The sequence below is a fragment of the Triticum aestivum genome, chromosome 6D, assembly GCF_018294505.1.
Source record: "Triticum aestivum cultivar Chinese Spring chromosome 6D, IWGSC CS RefSeq v2.1, whole genome shotgun sequence".
NCBI classification, from domain to species: Eukaryota; Viridiplantae; Streptophyta; class Magnoliopsida; order Poales; family Poaceae; genus Triticum; species Triticum aestivum.
Genome location: NC_057811.1, coordinates 2,223,193 through 2,240,679, shown reverse-complemented (window position 1 = coordinate 2,240,679; position 17,487 = coordinate 2,223,193). Strand labels below are relative to the sequence as shown.

At 47.4% G+C, this 17,487-nt stretch overlaps 3 protein-coding genes across 4 annotated transcripts; 1 reads left to right on the top strand and 2 right to left on the bottom strand.

Annotated features, from left to right (window-relative positions):
* Window positions 1-5,661: 5,661 nt before the first annotated feature.
* On the bottom strand, window positions 5,662-6,329 carry LOC123142903 (uncharacterized). The gene is made up of 2 exons (XM_044561608.1): window positions 5,957-6,329; window positions 5,662-5,866 (listed from the first exon to the last, which is right to left on the bottom strand). Exons 1-2 carry the CDS (start codon window positions 6,213-6,215, stop codon window positions 5,733-5,735), a joined length of 393 nt encoding a protein of 130 aa, XP_044417543.1. The 5' UTR covers window positions 6,216-6,329; the 3' UTR covers window positions 5,662-5,732.
* Window positions 6,231-10,561, top strand: LOC123142902 (FAM10 family protein At4g22670). Its single transcript, XM_044561607.1, has 10 exons — window positions 6,231-6,538; window positions 6,645-6,827; window positions 7,602-7,689; window positions 7,800-7,880; window positions 8,056-8,120; window positions 8,318-8,458; window positions 8,554-8,670; window positions 8,772-9,086; window positions 9,186-9,243; window positions 10,135-10,561. Exons 1-10 carry the CDS (start codon window positions 6,374-6,376, stop codon window positions 10,230-10,232), a joined length of 1,311 nt encoding a protein of 436 aa, XP_044417542.1. The 5' UTR covers window positions 6,231-6,373; the 3' UTR covers window positions 10,233-10,561.
* A 1,055-nt stretch (window positions 10,562-11,616) lies between these two features.
* Window positions 11,617-16,833, bottom strand: LOC123142901 (protein disulfide isomerase-like 1-4). 2 transcript variants are annotated; one of them, XR_006470631.1, is made up of 13 exons: window positions 16,180-16,833; window positions 15,968-16,097; window positions 15,130-15,295; window positions 14,898-15,016; window positions 14,719-14,799; window positions 14,469-14,555; window positions 14,281-14,355; window positions 13,941-14,009; window positions 13,777-13,857; window positions 13,560-13,694; window positions 12,796-12,852; window positions 12,075-12,501; window positions 11,617-11,933 (listed from the first exon to the last, which is right to left on the bottom strand). XR_006470631.1 is itself a non-coding variant. In XM_044561606.1 (12 exons), the coding sequence occupies exons 1-12, from the start codon at window positions 16,767-16,769 to the stop codon at window positions 12,328-12,330; spliced, it is 1,764 nt and encodes a 587-aa protein (XP_044417541.1). In that variant the 5' UTR covers window positions 16,770-16,833; the 3' UTR covers window positions 11,966-12,327. The 2 variants fall into 2 exon arrangements, 1 of the variants encoding a protein (XP_044417541.1); XM_044561606.1 differs by lacking the exon at window positions 11,617-11,933 and having other exon boundaries at window positions 11,966-12,501.
* Window positions 16,834-17,487: the final 654 nt, after the last annotated feature.

Below are 17,487 nucleotides of genomic sequence, written 5' to 3'. Positions count from 1 at the left end.
GTCACAACATAACTGGGTGGCTATAAAGGTGCACTACAGGTATCTCCGAAAGTGTCTGTTGGGTTGGCACGAATCGAGACTGGGATTTGTCACTCCGTGTAAACGGAGAGGTATCTCTGGGCCCACTCGGTAGGACATCATCATAATGTGCACAATGTGACCAAGGAGTTGATCACGAGTAAAGAGACTTGCCGGTAATGAGATTGAACAAGGTATCGGGATACCGACGATCGAATCTCGGGCAAGTAACATACCGATTGACAAAGGGAATTGTATACGGGATTGATTGAATCCCCGACATCGTGGTTCATCCGATGAGATCATCGTGGAACATGTGGGAGCCAACATGGGTATCCAGATCCCGCTGTTGGTTATTGACCGGAGAACGTCTCGGTCATGTCTGCATGGTTCCCGAACCCGTAGGGTCTACGCACTTAAGGTTCGATGACGCTAGGGTTATAGGGAATAGATATACGTGGTTACCGAATGTTGTTCGGAGTCCCAGGTGAGATCCCGGACGTCACGAGGAGTTCCGGAATGCTCCGGAGGTAAAGATTTATATATGGAAGTCCTGTTTTGGTCACCGGAAAAGTTTCGGGTGCTATCGGTAACGTACCGGGACCACCGGGAGGGTCCCGGGGGCCCACCAGGTGGGCCCACCGGCCCCAGAGGGCTGCGTGGGCCAAGTGTGGGAAGGGACCAGCCCCTAGGTGGGCTGGTGCGCCTCCACAAGGGGCCCAGGGCGCAGGAAGGGGGGGAAGGGGGAAACCCTAGGCTAAGATGGGCCTAAGGCCCATCTAGTGGGGCGCCCCCCTCTCTTCCCCCCTTTGGCCGCCCCCCAAGTCCCATCTAGGGCTGGCCGCACCCCTTGGGGGGGGGAATCCTAGATGGGGGCGCAGCCCCTCCTCCTCCCCTATATATAGGGGGGGGGGGGTTTGGGGCTGCCATACAGATGAGACTTCCTCTCTTTTGGCGCAGCCCTACCCCTCTCCCTCCTCCTCTCCCGCGGTGCTTGGCGAAGCCCTGCAGGATTGCCACGCTCCTCCATCACCACCATGCCGTTGTGTTGCTGCTGGACGGAGTCTTCCCCAACCTCTCCCTCTCTCCTTGCTGGATCAAGGCGTGGGAGACGTCACCGGGCTGCACGTGTGTTGAACGCGGAGGCACCGTTCTTCGGTGCTTAGATCGGAACCAACCGCGATCTGAATCGCTACGAGTACGACTCCCTCATCCGCGTTCTTGCAACGCTTCCGCATCGCGATCTACAAGGGTATGTAGATGCACTCCCCTTCCCCTCATTGCTAGATTACTCCATAGATTGATCTTGGTGATGCGTAGAAAATTTTGAATTTCTGCTACGTTCCCATCACATACATCACATATATATAACTCATCACATCCTTTTGGCCATATCACATCACATAGCATACCCTGCAAAAACAAGTTAGACGTCTTCTAATTGTTGTTGCATGTTTTACGTGGCTGCTATGGGTTTCTAGCAAGAACGTTTCTTACCTACGCAAAAGCCACAACGGTGATATGCCAATTGCTATTTACCCTTCATAAGGACCCTTTTCATCGAATCCGATCCAACTAAAGTGGGAGAGACAGACACCCTCTAGCCACCTTATGCATCAAGTGCATGTCGGTCGGTGGAACCTGTCTCACGTAAGAGTACGTGTAAGGTCGGTCCGGGCCGCTTCATCCCACAATGCCGCCGAATCAAGATAAGACTAGTAACGGTAAGCAAATTGAACAAAATCAACGCCCACAACAACTTGTGTTCTACTCGTGCGTTGAATCTACGCATAGACCTAGCTCATGATGCCACTGTTGGGGAACGTAGCAGAAATTCAAAATTTTCTACGCATCACCAAGATCAATCTATGGATTAACTAGCAACGAGAGAGAGGGGAGTGCATCTTCATACCCTTGAAGATCGCGATGCGGAAGGTTGCAAGAACGCGGTCGGTGGAGTCGTACACGAAGCGATTCAGATCGCGGCCGAATCCGATCTAAGCACCGAACAACGGTGCCTCCGTGTTCAACACACATGCAGCCCGGTGACGTCTCTCGCGCCTTGATCCAGCAAGGAGAGAGGGAGAGGTTGGGGAAGACTCCGTCTAGCAGCAGCACAACGACATGGTGGTGATGGAGGAGCGTGACACTCCAGCAGGGCTTCGCCAAGCACTGCGAGAGACGAGGAGGGAGAGGGGTAGGGCTGCGCCAAGAGAGAGGGAGACTCGTGTCTATGGCAGCCCCAAACCCCCCACTATATATAGGGGAAGGGGAGGAGGGTGCGCCCCCTCTAGGGTTCCCCCCTAGGGGTGGCGGCCAGCCCTAGATGCATCTAAGGGGGCGGCCAGAGGGGGAGAGAGGGGGGCACACCCTAGGTGGGCCTTAGGTCCATCTGAGCCTAGGGTTTCCCCCTTTCCCCTTTCCCTGCGCCTTGGGCCTCTTGTGGGAGGTGCACCAGCCCACCTAGGGGCTGGTCCCTTCCCACACTTGGCCCACGCAGGCCTCCGGGGTTGGTGGCCCCTCCCGGTGGACCCCGGAACCATCCGGTGGTCCCGGTACATTACCGGTGACGCCCGAAACTCTTCCGGTGGCCAAAACGGGACTTCCCATATATAAATCTTTACCTCCGGACCATTCCGGAACTCCCCGTGACGTCCGGGATCTCATCCGGGACTCCGAACAACATTCGGTAACCACGTATATCTATTCTCTATAACCCTAGCGTCATCGAACCTTAAGTGTGTAGACTCTACGGGTTCGGGAACCATGCAGACATGACCGAGACGTTCTCCGTCCAATAACCAACAGCGGGATCTGGATACCCATGTTGGCTCCCACATGTTCCACGATGATCTCATCGGATGAACCACGATGTCGGGGATTCAATCAATCCCGTATACAATTCCCTTTGTCTATCGGTATGTTACTTGCCCGAGATTCGATCGCCGGTATCCCAATACCTCGTTCAATCTCATTACCGACAAGTCACTTTACTCGTTCCGTAATGCATGATCCCGTGACTAACTACTTAGTCACATTGAGCTCATTATGATGATGCATTACCGAGTGGGCCCAGAGATACCTCTCCGTCATACGGAGTGACAAATCCCAGTCTCGATTCGTACCAACCCAACAGACACTTTTGGAGATACCTGTAGTGTACCTTTATAGCCACCCAGTTACGTTGTGACGTTTGGTACACCCAAAGCATTCCTACGGTATTCGGGAGTTGCACAATCTCATGGTCTAAGGAAATGATACTTGACATTAGAAAAGCTCTTAGCAAACGAACTACACGATCTTGTGCTATGCTTAGGATTGGGTCTTGTCCATCACATCATTCTCCTAATGATGTGATCCCTTTATCAATGACATCCAATGTCCATGGTCAGGAAACATAACCATCTATTGATCAACGAGCTAGTCAACTAGAGGCTTACTAGGGACATGTTGTGGTCTATGTATTCACACATGTATTACGGTTTCCAGGTAATACAATTATAGCATGAACAATAGACAATTATCATGAACAAGGAAATATAATAATAACCATTTTATTATTGCCTCTAGGGCATATTTCCAACAAGATATGCATTTGTATATGCTCTAAACTTGTCAAGATAAATGAGTGACAGCCATACATGTGACAACAAGAAGCCACACATGAGACATGATAAGATAAATTAAAATGACAGCCACACAACTTGACAATATGCAGCCACACATAACAAGATAACTAGCAGCCACACATGTGAACATGGAATAATTCACTACAAGGTTCAACACAAATAGCATAATAGGTAATAAGGTTCACAGACCACAAATACTCAAATAGTTCTCACAACTCATATAGTCGCATCACAAACATAACTGCATAAGTGCATAATAAAGTAGCAAAATAAGGTCTTATTCTTATGGATCATAAATGGTTCAAGGTTGTTGGGTGTCCTCATCCTCATCATCATCTTTGGTTGCCATCACACCATCATCATCAGACTCGAAATCAATGTCTTCCTCCATATCCACACCCCCAGATCAGATTCATCATCATCGGAAATAAATTCTTCAACTTCATGTAGTTCTCTCACTCTTGCACCCCTACGAGGCTCCATAGCTTCGGTTGCACCCTCTGCTTCATCATCAATATTGTATGGCAGCCCCGTCACAGGATCAATCTCCTCATCAACGTATGTACCTTCGCATATCCAATCTTGTGCCTGTGATGCATCTTCACCAAGAAGAGGATCACTACAAGAGGATAACTTGTTTTTCTTCTATCCATCATTCTTCCATTGAATTGGACATAAACCATGTTGTCCCTTCGGACCACATCTAGTCTATTTCTCCTCTTTGCATCTGCCTATAAAGTGCAAATGGGAGCATAGTTAGAATTTTTGCAAGAAGCAAGAATGTTCAGATTTGATTGACTGAGAGTGACTAAGTGTTACCATTTCATAAGTGCTTGATAACCCACAAGTATAGGGGATCAATTGTAGCCTCCGATAAGTAAGAGTGTCGAACCCAACGAGGAGCTAAAGGTAGAACAAATATTCTCTCAAGTACTATCGACCACCGATACAACTCTATGCACGCTTGACGTTCGCTTTACCTAGAACAAGTATGAAACTAGAAGTACTTTGTAGGTGTTTCTGGATAGGTTTACAAGAAAATAAAGAGCACGTAAATAAAAACTAGGGGCTGTTTAGATAAAGACACAGTAAAGTTAGTATAGCGAGTGTGGAAAAGTGGTGGTAGGAGTTGCGAAATTGTCCCTAAGCAATTGACTACTTTACTAGACCGATAGCAAGTTTTATGTGGGAGAGGCCATTGCTAGCATGTCATCCTTGACTTGGAATTCTATGCACTTATGATTGGAACTATTAGCAAGCATCCGCAACTACTAACGTTCATTAAGGTAAAACTCAACCATAGCATTAAGATATACTGGTGCCCCTTCAATCCCGTATGCATCAATTTCTATGCTAGGTAGAAGCTTCTGTCACTCTTGCCCTCCAATACATAGTCCTATCAACATACAACTAACCCTATGGTGTAATCCACGCGCGCGCTCATATGATGGGCACCAAAGGACATCAACATAACCACAAGCAAATTAAACCAATCATAGTAATTCATCAAGCGAGGGGGAGAGAGCCCCCTTCCTTCTTCTTCTTCCTTGACCTTCTTCCTAGATGGGAGAAGGGTTTCCCCTCTGGTCCATGGTCTCCATGGCGTGGGAGGGGCGAGAGCCCCTCCGAGATTGGATCTGTCTCTCTGTCTCTCTCTGTTTCTGCGCTCTGAGATCTGGCCCTTCACCGTTTATTTTATAACCGGAGATCCGTAACTCCGATTGGGCTGAATTTTGGACACGATATCTATCCGGAAATTAGCTTTCTTGCAGCGAACGAAGGGCTCCAACCGCCTTACGGGGTGTCCATGAGGGTCAGGGGCGCGCCCCCCTGCCTCGTGGCCCCCTCGGGCATCGTATCGTGTTGATTCTTCTTCCCAAAAATCACATATATTCCAAAAAAAATCTCCGTCAGTTTTTATTCCGTTTGGACTCCGTTTGATATGGATTTTCTGCGAAACAAAAAACATGCAACAAACAGGAACTGGCACTGGGCACTGGATCAGTATGTTAGTCCCAAAAATAGTATAAAAAGTTGCCAAAAGTATATGAAAGTTGTAGAATATTGGCATGAAACAATCAAAAATTATAGATACGACGGAGACGTATCAATGCTCCAGTTTCTTTCACATCCGGATGAACTTGTGGTCAAGTTGAGCATTCGTATGGCCATTTCTTGCAATGCAGGAGTTTGTAGTCCATAAGTTCCCCACCATTCAGCTGTAGTTTGGAAATAAAGAAACAATGTTCATTAAGCCAATAACTTGAAAAATGTTGTAATGGAAAGTTTTGCATTGAGAACAAGCTTACCAACATCGAAATTGGCATTGCTAATTGCTTTCATGGCTGTCACCTTCCCAAACATGCCATCTTTCTTCTTAAACTTGGTGAAGTCCATGTTAAGCACTACATTTTGCTTTTTGTCATCATCATAATAAAATGTCTCCATCACTTCCATAAACGCAACCACAACCTCTGCATCTATGAAGATGCTTGAATCAGCATAACTATATTTGGGATTCAATATATATGCTACCATGTGTAATGGAGAATCCAGCCTCCCTCTCATCTTGCCAATTTCGTGAAACGTCGGGGAGGAAATGTGGAGTTAACCGCACGCTCCCTCCCTCCTTGTGATAAGACCGGAGCGCTCCCCTCCCCTTCCCATTCCCCACTTCCCACTTGTTCTACAACCCTCCACCCAAACCCTAGAGCTCCAGGCCGGCCATGGATCCGTCCAAGCTGGGCGAGCTGCGCTCCTTCGTGGAGGCGTGCAAGAAGGACCCGGCGCTCCTCGCCGACCCCGCCCTCGCCTTCTTCCGCGACTACCTCGCCTCCCTCGGCGCCACCCTCCCCGCCGCCGCCGCCGCCGGAGCCAAGCCCGCCCCCAAGGTCCGATCTTCCGCGTCCCTTCCGTTTCCCCTTCCCCGGCCCCGATCCTCTCTTTCCTTTCTTTTCTTGTCTGATCCCTTTTCTTGGGTTGGATTTGGACCGGCAGGCGAGGTCCATGGACGACATCGACGACGACGACGAGGACGAGGAGGAGGAGGGGGAGGACGACCAGGACATGCGCGACCCCACCCCCGAGCCCGACGAGCTCGACGAGGACATCGTCGAGTCCGACCTCGAGCTCGACAACGACGGCGTCGTCCACCCCGACCACGACGACGCGCCACAGAAGGTCCTTCCCCTGCTCCCTCCTCTGCCCCGTCCCCTTGTTTCCATCGCCGCTCTGCTCTGCTAGTCTAGATTCGCGGTCAACTCGCATCACAGCAAGCACTAGTTATTGCTCCTGTTCTTGGCCCCGTCGCGGGATCACGGTGGACTGACCCGATGCAGGAAATGTGCCAACTTCCTCTGGCGAAACCCTGCTGCCTTGCACTAGATGCCTAGATTGTTGTTATATTATTAGAGCCCGGGATCATGCTGTTTTCTTCTGTAATTACTCACAATCCACTGCCCTGTTCTAGTCTAGCTCTTTTATCATGACCTTACGACCAAGGATGTTCTTTTTCTTCTTCTTTAATAATTCATCAAGCTTCACTGCCCTGTTAGTGTTCTAGTCTAGCTGTTCATAACCATCCCACCTTGCTCTACTTTGTTGTTACCTGACAAACACAGGATTACGACGCTTTTTTGTATAATTTATATCACACTTCATCACTGCCCTGTTCTAGTCTAGCTTTATTATTACCAAGGCTGTTCCTTTTTTTTCCTTCTTTACAATTTGTCAAGCTTCACTTCCCTGTCCTAGTCTAACTGTATTATTACCAAGGATGTTCCTTCGTTTTCTTCTTTGCAATTTGTCAAGCTCAACTGCCCTGTTCTAGTCCAGTTCTGCGTAATCCAGTCACATAATGCAGTAGCTTCTTCTAGTGCGCGATTACTTCTTCAATACAGCTGTATCTCAGCCCTTACCACATCCCTTGACCGATGTGCTGATTTTGTTTGACAGATGGGAGACTCTTCCGTCGAGGTGACCGAGGAGAGCCGTGACGCCTCCCAGGAAGCAAAGGGCCAGGCAATGGAAGCAATGTCAGAAGGTAGTACTCACTCTTGCCTTGTTGTTTGCCTCTGTGCTAGCTGTCTGGCTGGCATCAGCTCTGTTCCTTCGGTCTCTGATCTGTTGCTCTGTGTTATTATAATTTGTCAGGGAAACTGGAAGAGGCCGTTGTGCATCTCACCAAGGCTATACTGCTGAATCCAACCTCGGCAATCATGTATGGTACCAGAGGTATAAATGATATGGCTGCCACTTATGCATTCTCTCCTCTTGTTGCTGTACAGAAGCATTCCTTATGTTGGTTAAATCCACTATCAGCAATCATTCATGGATGATCTACATTTACTCGCTGCCCGTGTGACTAGCAGCACCTGACTGGGTTGTGGAATCCTTGTGTTTTGTGCAGCATCTGTGTTTATCAAAATGAAGAAGCCTGCTGCTGCCATCCGTGATGCGAATGCTGCTCTGGAGGTGATGATTCTGTTCCCCTTCTGTCCCTTTATTTTACTGTCCTGTTCTGTCTCATGCACCATAACTGAGGCCTAGATGCAGAGTTTCCTGGAGTGTAAAGGGATGATGGGTTGAGTATACAGCATTTATGTTGATCGCAAGCAGGACATGATGCTCTTTATCTGATTACCCATCCTTCTGTTGTGTATTTCCTTCAGATCAACCCAGACTCTGCAAAGGGCTACAAGACCCGTGGGATGGCTAATGCTATGCTTGGCAAGTGGGAGGAAGCTGCTCGTGATCTGCATGCCGCGTCAAACATTGACTACGATGATGAGATCAATGCTGTGCTCAAGAAGGTGGGATGTTGCTACATCAACTATGTTCTCTATATATATGTTTGGACACAACGCACATGCTCATATCAACGATCCTGATGCTGGTGGCCTTGCAGGTGGAGCCTAATGCACACAAGATAGTGGAGCATCGCAGGAAGTATGACAGGCTGAGGAAAGAGAGGGCGGAGAAGAAAGCTGAGCGTGACAGGCTTCGTCGCCGTGCCGAGGCACAGGTGGATTCATCATCATACTAATTTTTCCACTTGCGGTACGAGCTTTCCAGGGATACTGTTTAGGATTCATACTGAAGCTCAATGCCTTGTGTTTTTCGCAGGCTGCTTATGAAAAGGCCAAGAGGAAGGAGCAATCATCAAGCCGCTCATCAGGAGGCATGCCTGGTGGAATGCCCGGTGGCTTCCCATTCCCAGGAGGCATGGGTGGAATGCCTGGTGGTTTCCCTGGAGGAATGGGGGGTGGTTTCCCTGGAGGAATGGGTGGAGGTATGCCTGCAGGAATGGGTGGAGGTATGCCCGCAGGAATGGGGGGCGGTATGCCCGCAGGAATGGGAGGCGGTATGCCTGGAATGGGGGGTGGTATGCCTGGAGCTGGAGGTGCTCCTGGTAATGTTGATATGGGTGACATCTTGAATGTAAGTGCTTGGCCAGTGTCTGCCTTCCTTGTAACCATAACTCTTGATACTGGAGAAACCTGATTTACACAACGTTCTTCTTTCTTCTCTTTGAAACAGGACCCTGACCTGATGGCAGCATTTGGTGACCCAGAGGTTATGGCGGCCCTTCAAGATGGTACAGTTTTCTACCCAACTAGTTCTCAAATCCCCATTTACTTTATAGTACAGTTGCCTGTTGTAATTGATCTTCCTGGCCAAGTCCTGGTGCTGGAAAACAGCGGACTGAACATAGATTTTCTCTTAATAATAGCAGTGGTCATAGGTGCAGCATATTTCTTTCCAAAGTATTTAGTCTGTATCTAGAGTAGAGTGGTCATATTTGGTGAGTTATGGAAGGTGTGGATTAGTTTGATTGAATATCCTGAACATGCAAGCATGTTAGTGATGTACTTTCAATCCTGAAATCTGGTGTCGTAGATCATTTCTTTATCACTAGAGGCCACTATGTTATGTTATGCGTTCGACATGATATCCTTGTTGTTATGCTGCTAGATCAGTAGATATATTCTAATAATTCAGCTTAGTACTCATGGTTCTGACATTCCTGGTATGCGTCCATGTCTAGAGAAGGCCGGACTAATTTTCTGTCAAGACATGGAGGTTTTAATTGTTAGGACAGAGCTGTTTGCTTGTACCACCATGTATTTGCTGCTTTAGGGATATGTGTGTACATTGTTCTAGTCCTGTACTTTCTTGCTGGTCAAGGTTTGCATGGCTCAAATACTTAGATGGGAGGCACCATTTTATACGAGCTATACTAAATCTTTGAACCTTGCAGTATTCTTAAACTCGGATATAGTGCTTATACGAATTGTAATCTCTAAACTTGGTTATAATGCTTGACATGAACTGTAATCTCTTATAAATAGTAAATGCATGAATGTTATTATTAGGACAGAATCATCTTGCATCTCTGCTTATACGCCCGATGCTTTAGGGTTGTTTTGCAGCCTGTGTTCTTGTTCATTACTTCATTTGCAGTGACCTGACCCTCTGTTTGGTGCAGTGATGAGCAACCCTGCCAACTTGGCCAAGCACCAGGCGAACCCCAAGGTGGGGCCCATCATAGCCAAGATGATGGCCAAGATGAACGGGAACCGGTGATCGCCCCATGGGCCCTCGTGACCGACGGTTTTTGCGATCAGCAGGACAAAAAAAACTCTGGTTAAGTGTTGGCAGTGTCTTTTTGGCATCGAGAGACATGCGTGTGTTGTCGGTTGGCGATACTAGCGCGCAGAGACGATACGCTTGTTGGATGGGGGATGTCATGCCTGGCTTTTTATTATGTGTTGGTAGTAAGTAGCGGTAGTGAACTTTGCGGTGGCTGATGGTCTGTGGATGCTTGAGGGTTTTACCGAGATGATGCGGCAGTTCCGTGTTTATATATTTGGCGGAGAAGACGTTACAGCTGATGAATGAACGCTTTTTATGCCTGCGATTTGTGTTGCCCGATTCTTATTTGCATTCTGATTTTTGGTGTGCTTTGCATTGGTTACTTGTTCTGTTTGCTGCTGTAGTGTTGCTAGTTGAATTGGTTCTCTGCATGTTACTATCGGCTGTTAGTGGCAAATGATAAACGCGAATGTTTAATACCAGCGTAAGATCCGAAACATTTTTTAACATTTATTGAAAAATTGTGAATAATTTTGAAAATGTTGAATAATTTTTGAAAAGTGGGAACCACTATTTGTACTGCACATTTTTTACGACACATTTTTTGAAATTCTGGATTATTTCAAAAAGTGAACGATTTTTTGAAAATTCTGAAAATTTGCTGAAAAACACTTCCCCAAAAACACGAACAAATTTCAGAAATGGAAAGATCTTTTTTGAAATTCCAAAACATTTTTTTTTGAAAACCTAAACTTTTCAATGAGAACATGAACATTTTTTTAATAGAAACATGTTCGAACATTCAAAGCATTTTGTTTATACAATCTGATCTTTTTAGTGTAGGAAGAACTAATTTTAATATGCGATGAACATTTCCTTTAACAAACTAAACTTTTTTAGTGTGTGGTGAACCATTTAAGTTTCTCAGTGCATATATGCATGTACTCCAGTACATACCTTGACATGCATGCACATGCAAAGCTCATCTAAGGATCAACTAATACATGTACATGTGTGATGGCATCTTTCCTGTGTGTCCTACGCATAACAAAATACTTCCACATTCAAAAAATGAATTGTAGTTTTTAGCCACGTAAGGGCATGTACATCAGTTTAGACACTTGCAGTCTGTAATGATCGTCCACGGCATCTATGGATAGCAGTAAAAACATCATCTACAATAGTCTGCTTTTTTTGCTATCTGTAGCACGTCGATCGTCTCGTGTACTTGTTGGCCAGAACATGGGCAGACTGCTGCATGCAAACCGCAAATTAATACAACGGGGACGAGGCTATTGGTAGCAAGATTGTTGGGATATCCACCGTCTGCAAAATTAACGACACCCTCCTCTCTCCTAGCTCTCTCTCCTCCACGTAATCAAAATTGTGAGGTGGCATACGTTATAGACGGCTGATTAGATGCAGTTGTACATGCCCTAAGAGGCAAAAAAAACCATCCCTATTTACGATTCGATGGTGGACCTGCAACTTAGGCAAAAAAATCCAGGCCCGATTGTGAGTCAAAGGATGGACTTACAAACATGGAAAAAAAAATGATCAAAGAGCCCAGTTGCATGTCAATGATGGACTTGTAACTCGGGCAAGTAAAAGGATTCGATCCAATTGCGAGTTGATGTTGGACTTGCAATTGGATAAAAAACTCAGGCCCAATTCCGCCATGATCTCGAGTAGCTGCAGCCAAGCAGGGCATCAAGAAATTATTATTAAACTCTTAAAGGGCAGATTCAGATATACTCCCAAGTTAATACGTACAAAGTTGAGTTATCTATTTTGGAACGGAGGGAGTAGATGTTTATATTTTCGATTTCTTACCCCTGATCAAGTTTTATGTTATCCACCAGTGATGACGCTCTGCGTGCGGGGCCAGCTTCTGTCTTGCTGTTCCAGATTCAGACCTCCACTATCCCTCAGCTGGCCATAGCTATATATTCTGCCGCACCCTTAACTCCGCCCCAGCTTGCCGTGCTTTGAATTCTACTCCCCGAGTTGATACCTAGCTATTTGTTATCCACCTCCTGCTTTCGACAGCAGCACCTCGTGCTTGTCAATGGCGTATGTAAACCCCCTACAACTCGTCCTTCGGGTTCGAACCGGAGCTCTTCTCGCCCTCGGCCGTCGAGCCTGGGCCGTCGGTCCGTGCCGCTGACGAGTCCGGGCGCTTCAGCTTGAAAGGGATGGCGGCATGCTTCTTGAGGAACTTGTACATCTCCACCACCGTCCGGTCCCCCTCGAAAGTTATCTGCAAGAGTTTTATTTAGCCAAATGAAAGCGAAGAAACTGAATCAGTGGATGCCAATTTCAGCACCTCTGAGCTTAGCTAGTTCTCCTTACATATCTACAAAGCGTAGATGGTATCACTGAAGAGTTTTATTAAGGAGTCTAGAGACAGTTCTAACGAAGCGTAGATGGTATCACTGCCAAAAGCGTGTCAAGGAGATAGCTGAGGATAGTGTTATTGCTGCCAACTGAAAGACAACACATACTAGCAGATGCGTCGCTAAATAAAAAGCAAAACGTCAATCAAGTAACTTACAGGCTCAAAGCTTTTCTTCCCAGCTGGATAGAAGAGTATCGTGGGGAATCCATCGGGCTGTAATGTAACAGGAAGCAAGTGTCAGTTCCATCCGTATTCTGGAAAAGTCTACATGGTAGTTTTCCATGTATAAATTTAAGAAAAGTTCATCAAAAGGGAAACAGGGCTAAATGAAAGGCAACTTTAAAGTTTCTGTATCAGGGAATCAGATCCTTTGCGTAACAGTCGTGATCGTAATACTGTTGCACTATTTCAAGATGTTACGGACCTTGAACTCAGCGAGATAACCAGGGGGGATATGGCACTATCCTTCAACAACCTGGCGACACTGTTCGTCACTGAGGCTCAACTCGACTTGTTCCACAAGACTCGAGCTCTATCTCTATCTCTATCATCCTAACCAAATCTGGCAATAGCCTATTAACACTTTGCTACGCACGGGCGGGGTTACCTCTTTAACCCATTAGACAGACTGTACCATGATACTGTAGCATATGGATAAATAGGTGATGAATAAATATATTCAGCACATATACTAGATGGCGGCAGACAGATAATGGACCTATACTTTCTGTGCACCATAAACAATCACAACTGCACATTTAAGTGAAGAAAGTGTTAAAAATAACTTCTGCACGTTTTATAACTAGTATTGTTTCATATAAAATGTATGTAGAGGTTCTATGACTGTTGATGGCCCGGCACTCAGACTAGTCTAGCAAGTAATATCCAGTTTGAAGAAGTCAACAGACAGCGACACAGACCTTGGCACGAGGATGCTCATTGTTTGTGCCGTCCATTTTGGCTATTACAAGGGAGTCGATGCCACGGAGATACTTGGCCAGCTTGTTGTAGATAGGCTCCAGCGACTGACAATGCCCACACCATGGTGCATATACCTGCGTCCAAAATGCCGCGGCGTTAAGGACAACACACAATTTTTATCTTCTCAAATGCCTACCTGGCAAGAACTGAACTTACCTCCAAAAGGACATCCTTTGACTCATCCAAAACTAATTGATCTAGACTCTTGCCAACAACAACTTTGACGTCCTCATCATTCTGCATGGGAACACAAAGAATGTCTCATTCTCGTGTAAATAATGATAAAGAAAGTAGATATCAGATAATTCTTCTCGACTCACAGATTCAGGTACTGGGTCAGACTTGTAGGATGGTGTGAGCTTGTCCTCCAGGAAATCTTGAGCAAATTCCTGGGTATTAACAAGAAGTAGAAAGATTTTTATAAGGAACATTGTACTTTCTTGAACAATGATACTTGATACCATTAGAAATATACAGTGGTATAAAAAAGACTATATATTGCTAACCAAAAGACTATATATACCATAAATCAAATAACAAAAAGCAAAAACACGTTATATTGCTAACATACTACTATATTCTCTTGCAACTGTTGACCATATTCTTATGATTTTACTTCCAATCTGGTACTGAATTTGCAAAAGTATTTTCAGCAATTACCTTAATGGTGTCCAGTGATATTTCACCACTGAAGAAGAACTTCTTAGCGTCTTCATTCCCAGTGTAAGCAAGAACCTGCAAAGTAATCGAATCAGAATGTACAAAATCAGAAGTCAAGTTGCTGCATGCTGTTTCTGTGCAATAAATCAATGCATAGACAAACATGACAAAAAGAAAAGAGGTGTTACCGTGGTCTCGTTTCCAGTAATTCCAAAGTAATTGGCGACAGGTTCACCAACCTCCTCGTTGTCACGCTCCACAAAGACAAATAAAAGCTGCATTTGAGACACAGGTCATGTCAGTGCTTAGTGAGACTCCACCTCAGCAAACACACGAGTTAGAAAGGAAATAAGTGATGGCTTGGATTTGAGTACAAAACGTGAACACGACAAGGAAAGAAGTTCATGAAACACCGGTCCGATCAGCAGAAAAAAATACCTTTCCCTTGAATGACTTTGCTGTTTCCTTAATGATGGGCAGAAATTTTGAGGACTCCTTCGCAACAGCAAATAGCAAAATCTGATTTTGAAATTAGAAGACAGCAGATCAGCAAAGGAGTAATACATGGGCCGACAACACGATGAAAATTAAACCCCATGGCAGACAGTAGGACATACTTGCTTCTTGATCGGATTGTCGAAAATCGCAGGGGCGGTCTCCTGTGTGAGTGTGGTGATCAATGGGATTTTGTTGGCCGAAACAAACTCGGCAATCGCAGAAGCTCTGAACTCGCCATCTGCATGACACACAGTACATTATTATTCAATTGAATGGTCAAACCAAACCCTGTGTACAAATGGAAAGGAAAGGCTGGTGCTGAAAGCTAAAGCAACTTGGAGGCGAAGATACCAAAAACGGTCAACTTCTCCTCCTCTTTCTTGAGCAGGACTACTGATGGGCGCTTTGCCTCCGGGTCAATGTGGAAAAGCTTGGCTACGTCAGGGCTGGTGGTCTGGTAGAAGCTGATTGTATCTTCCAGCCTCGAGGCGGCAGCAAGCTCATCGCTGTGCGCACCCTACAGCATTTGTTGACAGAGCAATTAAGATCCATCACCATACTGTTTTTATGTAGTGTCCAATTCAGGTAAACATTAAAACATACAAGCGCATCTCAGATTTGTTCTCAGCACATGGAAACAGAGCATGCAGGTTGACATTTTATCTACTACTAGAAGTGAGCAAGCAAGAGAATCGGGGCATTGGGAAAAATAGGTGCATTGTAATTTTGGGTAACATGACCACATGGGCGGCTCGGTTGCGATTCAAGCATTGTATTCTGGGTCAATCTGGGTAACATGGGATGCAACTGAAGCAGTTTGGGTTGCTTGACTTTGCTGTGCTTGGAGAAGGTGCTAGGTGCCTTGCGTACCGATAGCTAAACATACGAGCGCATCTCGGATATGTTCTCAGAACATGGAAAGACAAATGCAGGTTGACATTTCATCTAGTAGTGAGCAAGCAGAAGAATCAAGGCATTGGGAAAACTAGGTGCACTGTAATCTGGGTAACATGGCCACATGTTCTCGGTTTGGCCACAATTCAAGCATTGTATTCTTGGGTCAATCTGGGTCACATGGGTTGCAATTGAACCAATTTTGTGTCAATGTTGGTAACATGGGTTTGCAATTGAACCAATTTTGGGTTTGGTTGACTTTGCTGCCACTGGAGAAGGCGCATTCATTTCGTACCGAGAGGTGGTCGAGGAATGCGAGCACGGCCACGTCGTCGCCGGTGACGATCTTCTCGGCCTCGTCGACGGTGGTGAGGTTCTGCACCGCAGGGCCCAGCTTCTTGCCGATCCAAGCCACAATGGCGTCCCTGCAGCAAAGCAAAAACAAAATTCTCAGCAGCTGCGGAGCTGGAACAGGGAGGGAATTGGGGATCTGCAGAAATTGCTCACTTGGTCCTCTCGCCGGAGTAGTCCCTGGGCACGCCGTCGATGAAGAAGAGGAGGGTGGGGTAGCCCTGCACGCCGTGCGCCTGCGCCAGGTCGTGGTCCTCGGTGGCGTCCACCTTGGCCAGCGCGACGTCGACCCCCTGCTCGGCGAGGTGCGTCGCGGCGGCGGAGTAGTGGGGGGCGAGCGCGCGGCAGTGGCCGCACCAGGGCGCGTAGAACTCGACCATGACGTGGCGGCGGGCGGCGAGGACGGCGGTGAAGTTGGCGGCGGTGAGGAGGAGCACGTGGGCCTCGTCGGCCGCCGAGGGGTGGGAGGACTCCTCCGGCCCGTCGTCGTCGCCGAAGAGGTCCTCGTCCTCGTCTTTGTAGTCGGCGTCGAGGCCGGGGAAGTCCGGAGCGCCGTCGTCCTCGGGGTCGGTGGCGGTGGTGGCAGGGGTGGAGTCGTCGAGGCCGGCGTTCTTGATGAGGTACTCCAGGTCGATGTCCGGGTTGGAGGTGGGGGCTGAGGCGGCGAGGGGGAGGAGGAGGAAGGGGGTGGCGAGGAGGAGGAGCAGCAGGAGAGATCGGGGGCTGGGCATCGGCATCGCCGCCATGGCCGGCCGGCGGGCGAGGAGCGTGGGAGAGCGTGTGGGGGGAGTGGAGGTGGGAATGGAAATGGATCCGCCGGCTGGACTTGCCAAGACTCAATTTTTGAGGGGAGAGTCCACCACATTTACATGAGGAGTTGAGGACCCCGTGAGTGACCCAACAACTCCTTCTGCTGGGCCAGGCCCAACCAATGCCAAGATGATTAAAGATGCGCGGCAGGCGATACCCATGGGGTGTCGTATCCCTCTTGGGGGCGTTGCCGCGGTCCATCTCTCTAGGCCAGGGCTCTAGGTGAAACCCCCCGACCGTTTCTTCGGTCTCGGCAACGGCGACACGTTGTTGTCGTTTCTCTCCCGGGAGCATTGTAGTGGAGCCCAGGTTGTCTCCGACGTGCCGCGCCGCCATCGACGGACATTTTCAGACCCTGCCTTGAAGCTTCTTCGGCGCTGGCGTGGAATGGTTGCACTTACCTCCTTATCTTCTGCACGGGTCCTCATTGGCACACTCCTATTCCTCGATGTCCGTAGGCAGGCAGGCTTGGCGACAACTTGGTTGTTAGTGTTGCATAACTAGGACCGATGATTTCTCCTCTGGAGGCGTTGTTTCGTCTTCTGTCGGTACTCTAGGTTACTTTGTGGTAGGATGTGAATTCTCCTGTTCTATTGTTTTTTCTAAGTCTGATCTGCTTTGTACCAGGATCTTCTCATATCCCTGTATCGGTTT

Bases quoted from the DNA above. Each gene is read 5' to 3' on its own strand.
- LOC123142902 (XM_044561607.1), top strand. From the start codon at position 6,374: ATGGATCCGTCCAAGCTGGGCGAGCTGCGCTCCTTCGTGGAGGCGTGC. The intron at 6,828-7,601 runs GTCCTTCCCCTG...TTTGTTTGACAG, and splicing joins ACGACGACGCGCCACAGAAG to ATGGGAGACTCTTCCGTCGA. The intron at 8,671-8,771 runs GTGGATTCATCA...TGTTTTTCGCAG, and splicing joins GTCGCCGTGCCGAGGCACAG to GCTGCTTATGAAAAGGCCAA.
- LOC123142901 (XM_044561606.1), bottom strand. From the start codon at position 16,769: ATGGCGGCGATGCCGATGCCCAGCCCCCGATCTCTCCTGCTGCTCCTC. The intron at 15,296-15,967 runs GTACGAAATGAA...CAAATGCTGTAG, and splicing joins CATTCCTCGACCACCTCTCG to GGTGCGCACAGCGATGAGCT. The intron at 14,800-14,897 runs GTATGTCCTACT...TTTCAAAATCAG, and splicing joins ACAATCCGATCAAGAAGCAA to ATTTTGCTATTTGCTGTTGC.
- LOC123142903 (XM_044561608.1), bottom strand. From the start codon at position 6,215: ATGAGAGGGAGGCTGGATTCTCCATTACACATGGTAGCATATATATTG. The intron at 5,867-5,956 runs GTAAGCTTGTTC...TCCAAACTACAG, and splicing joins CAATGCCAATTTCGATGTTG to CTGAATGGTGGGGAACTTAT.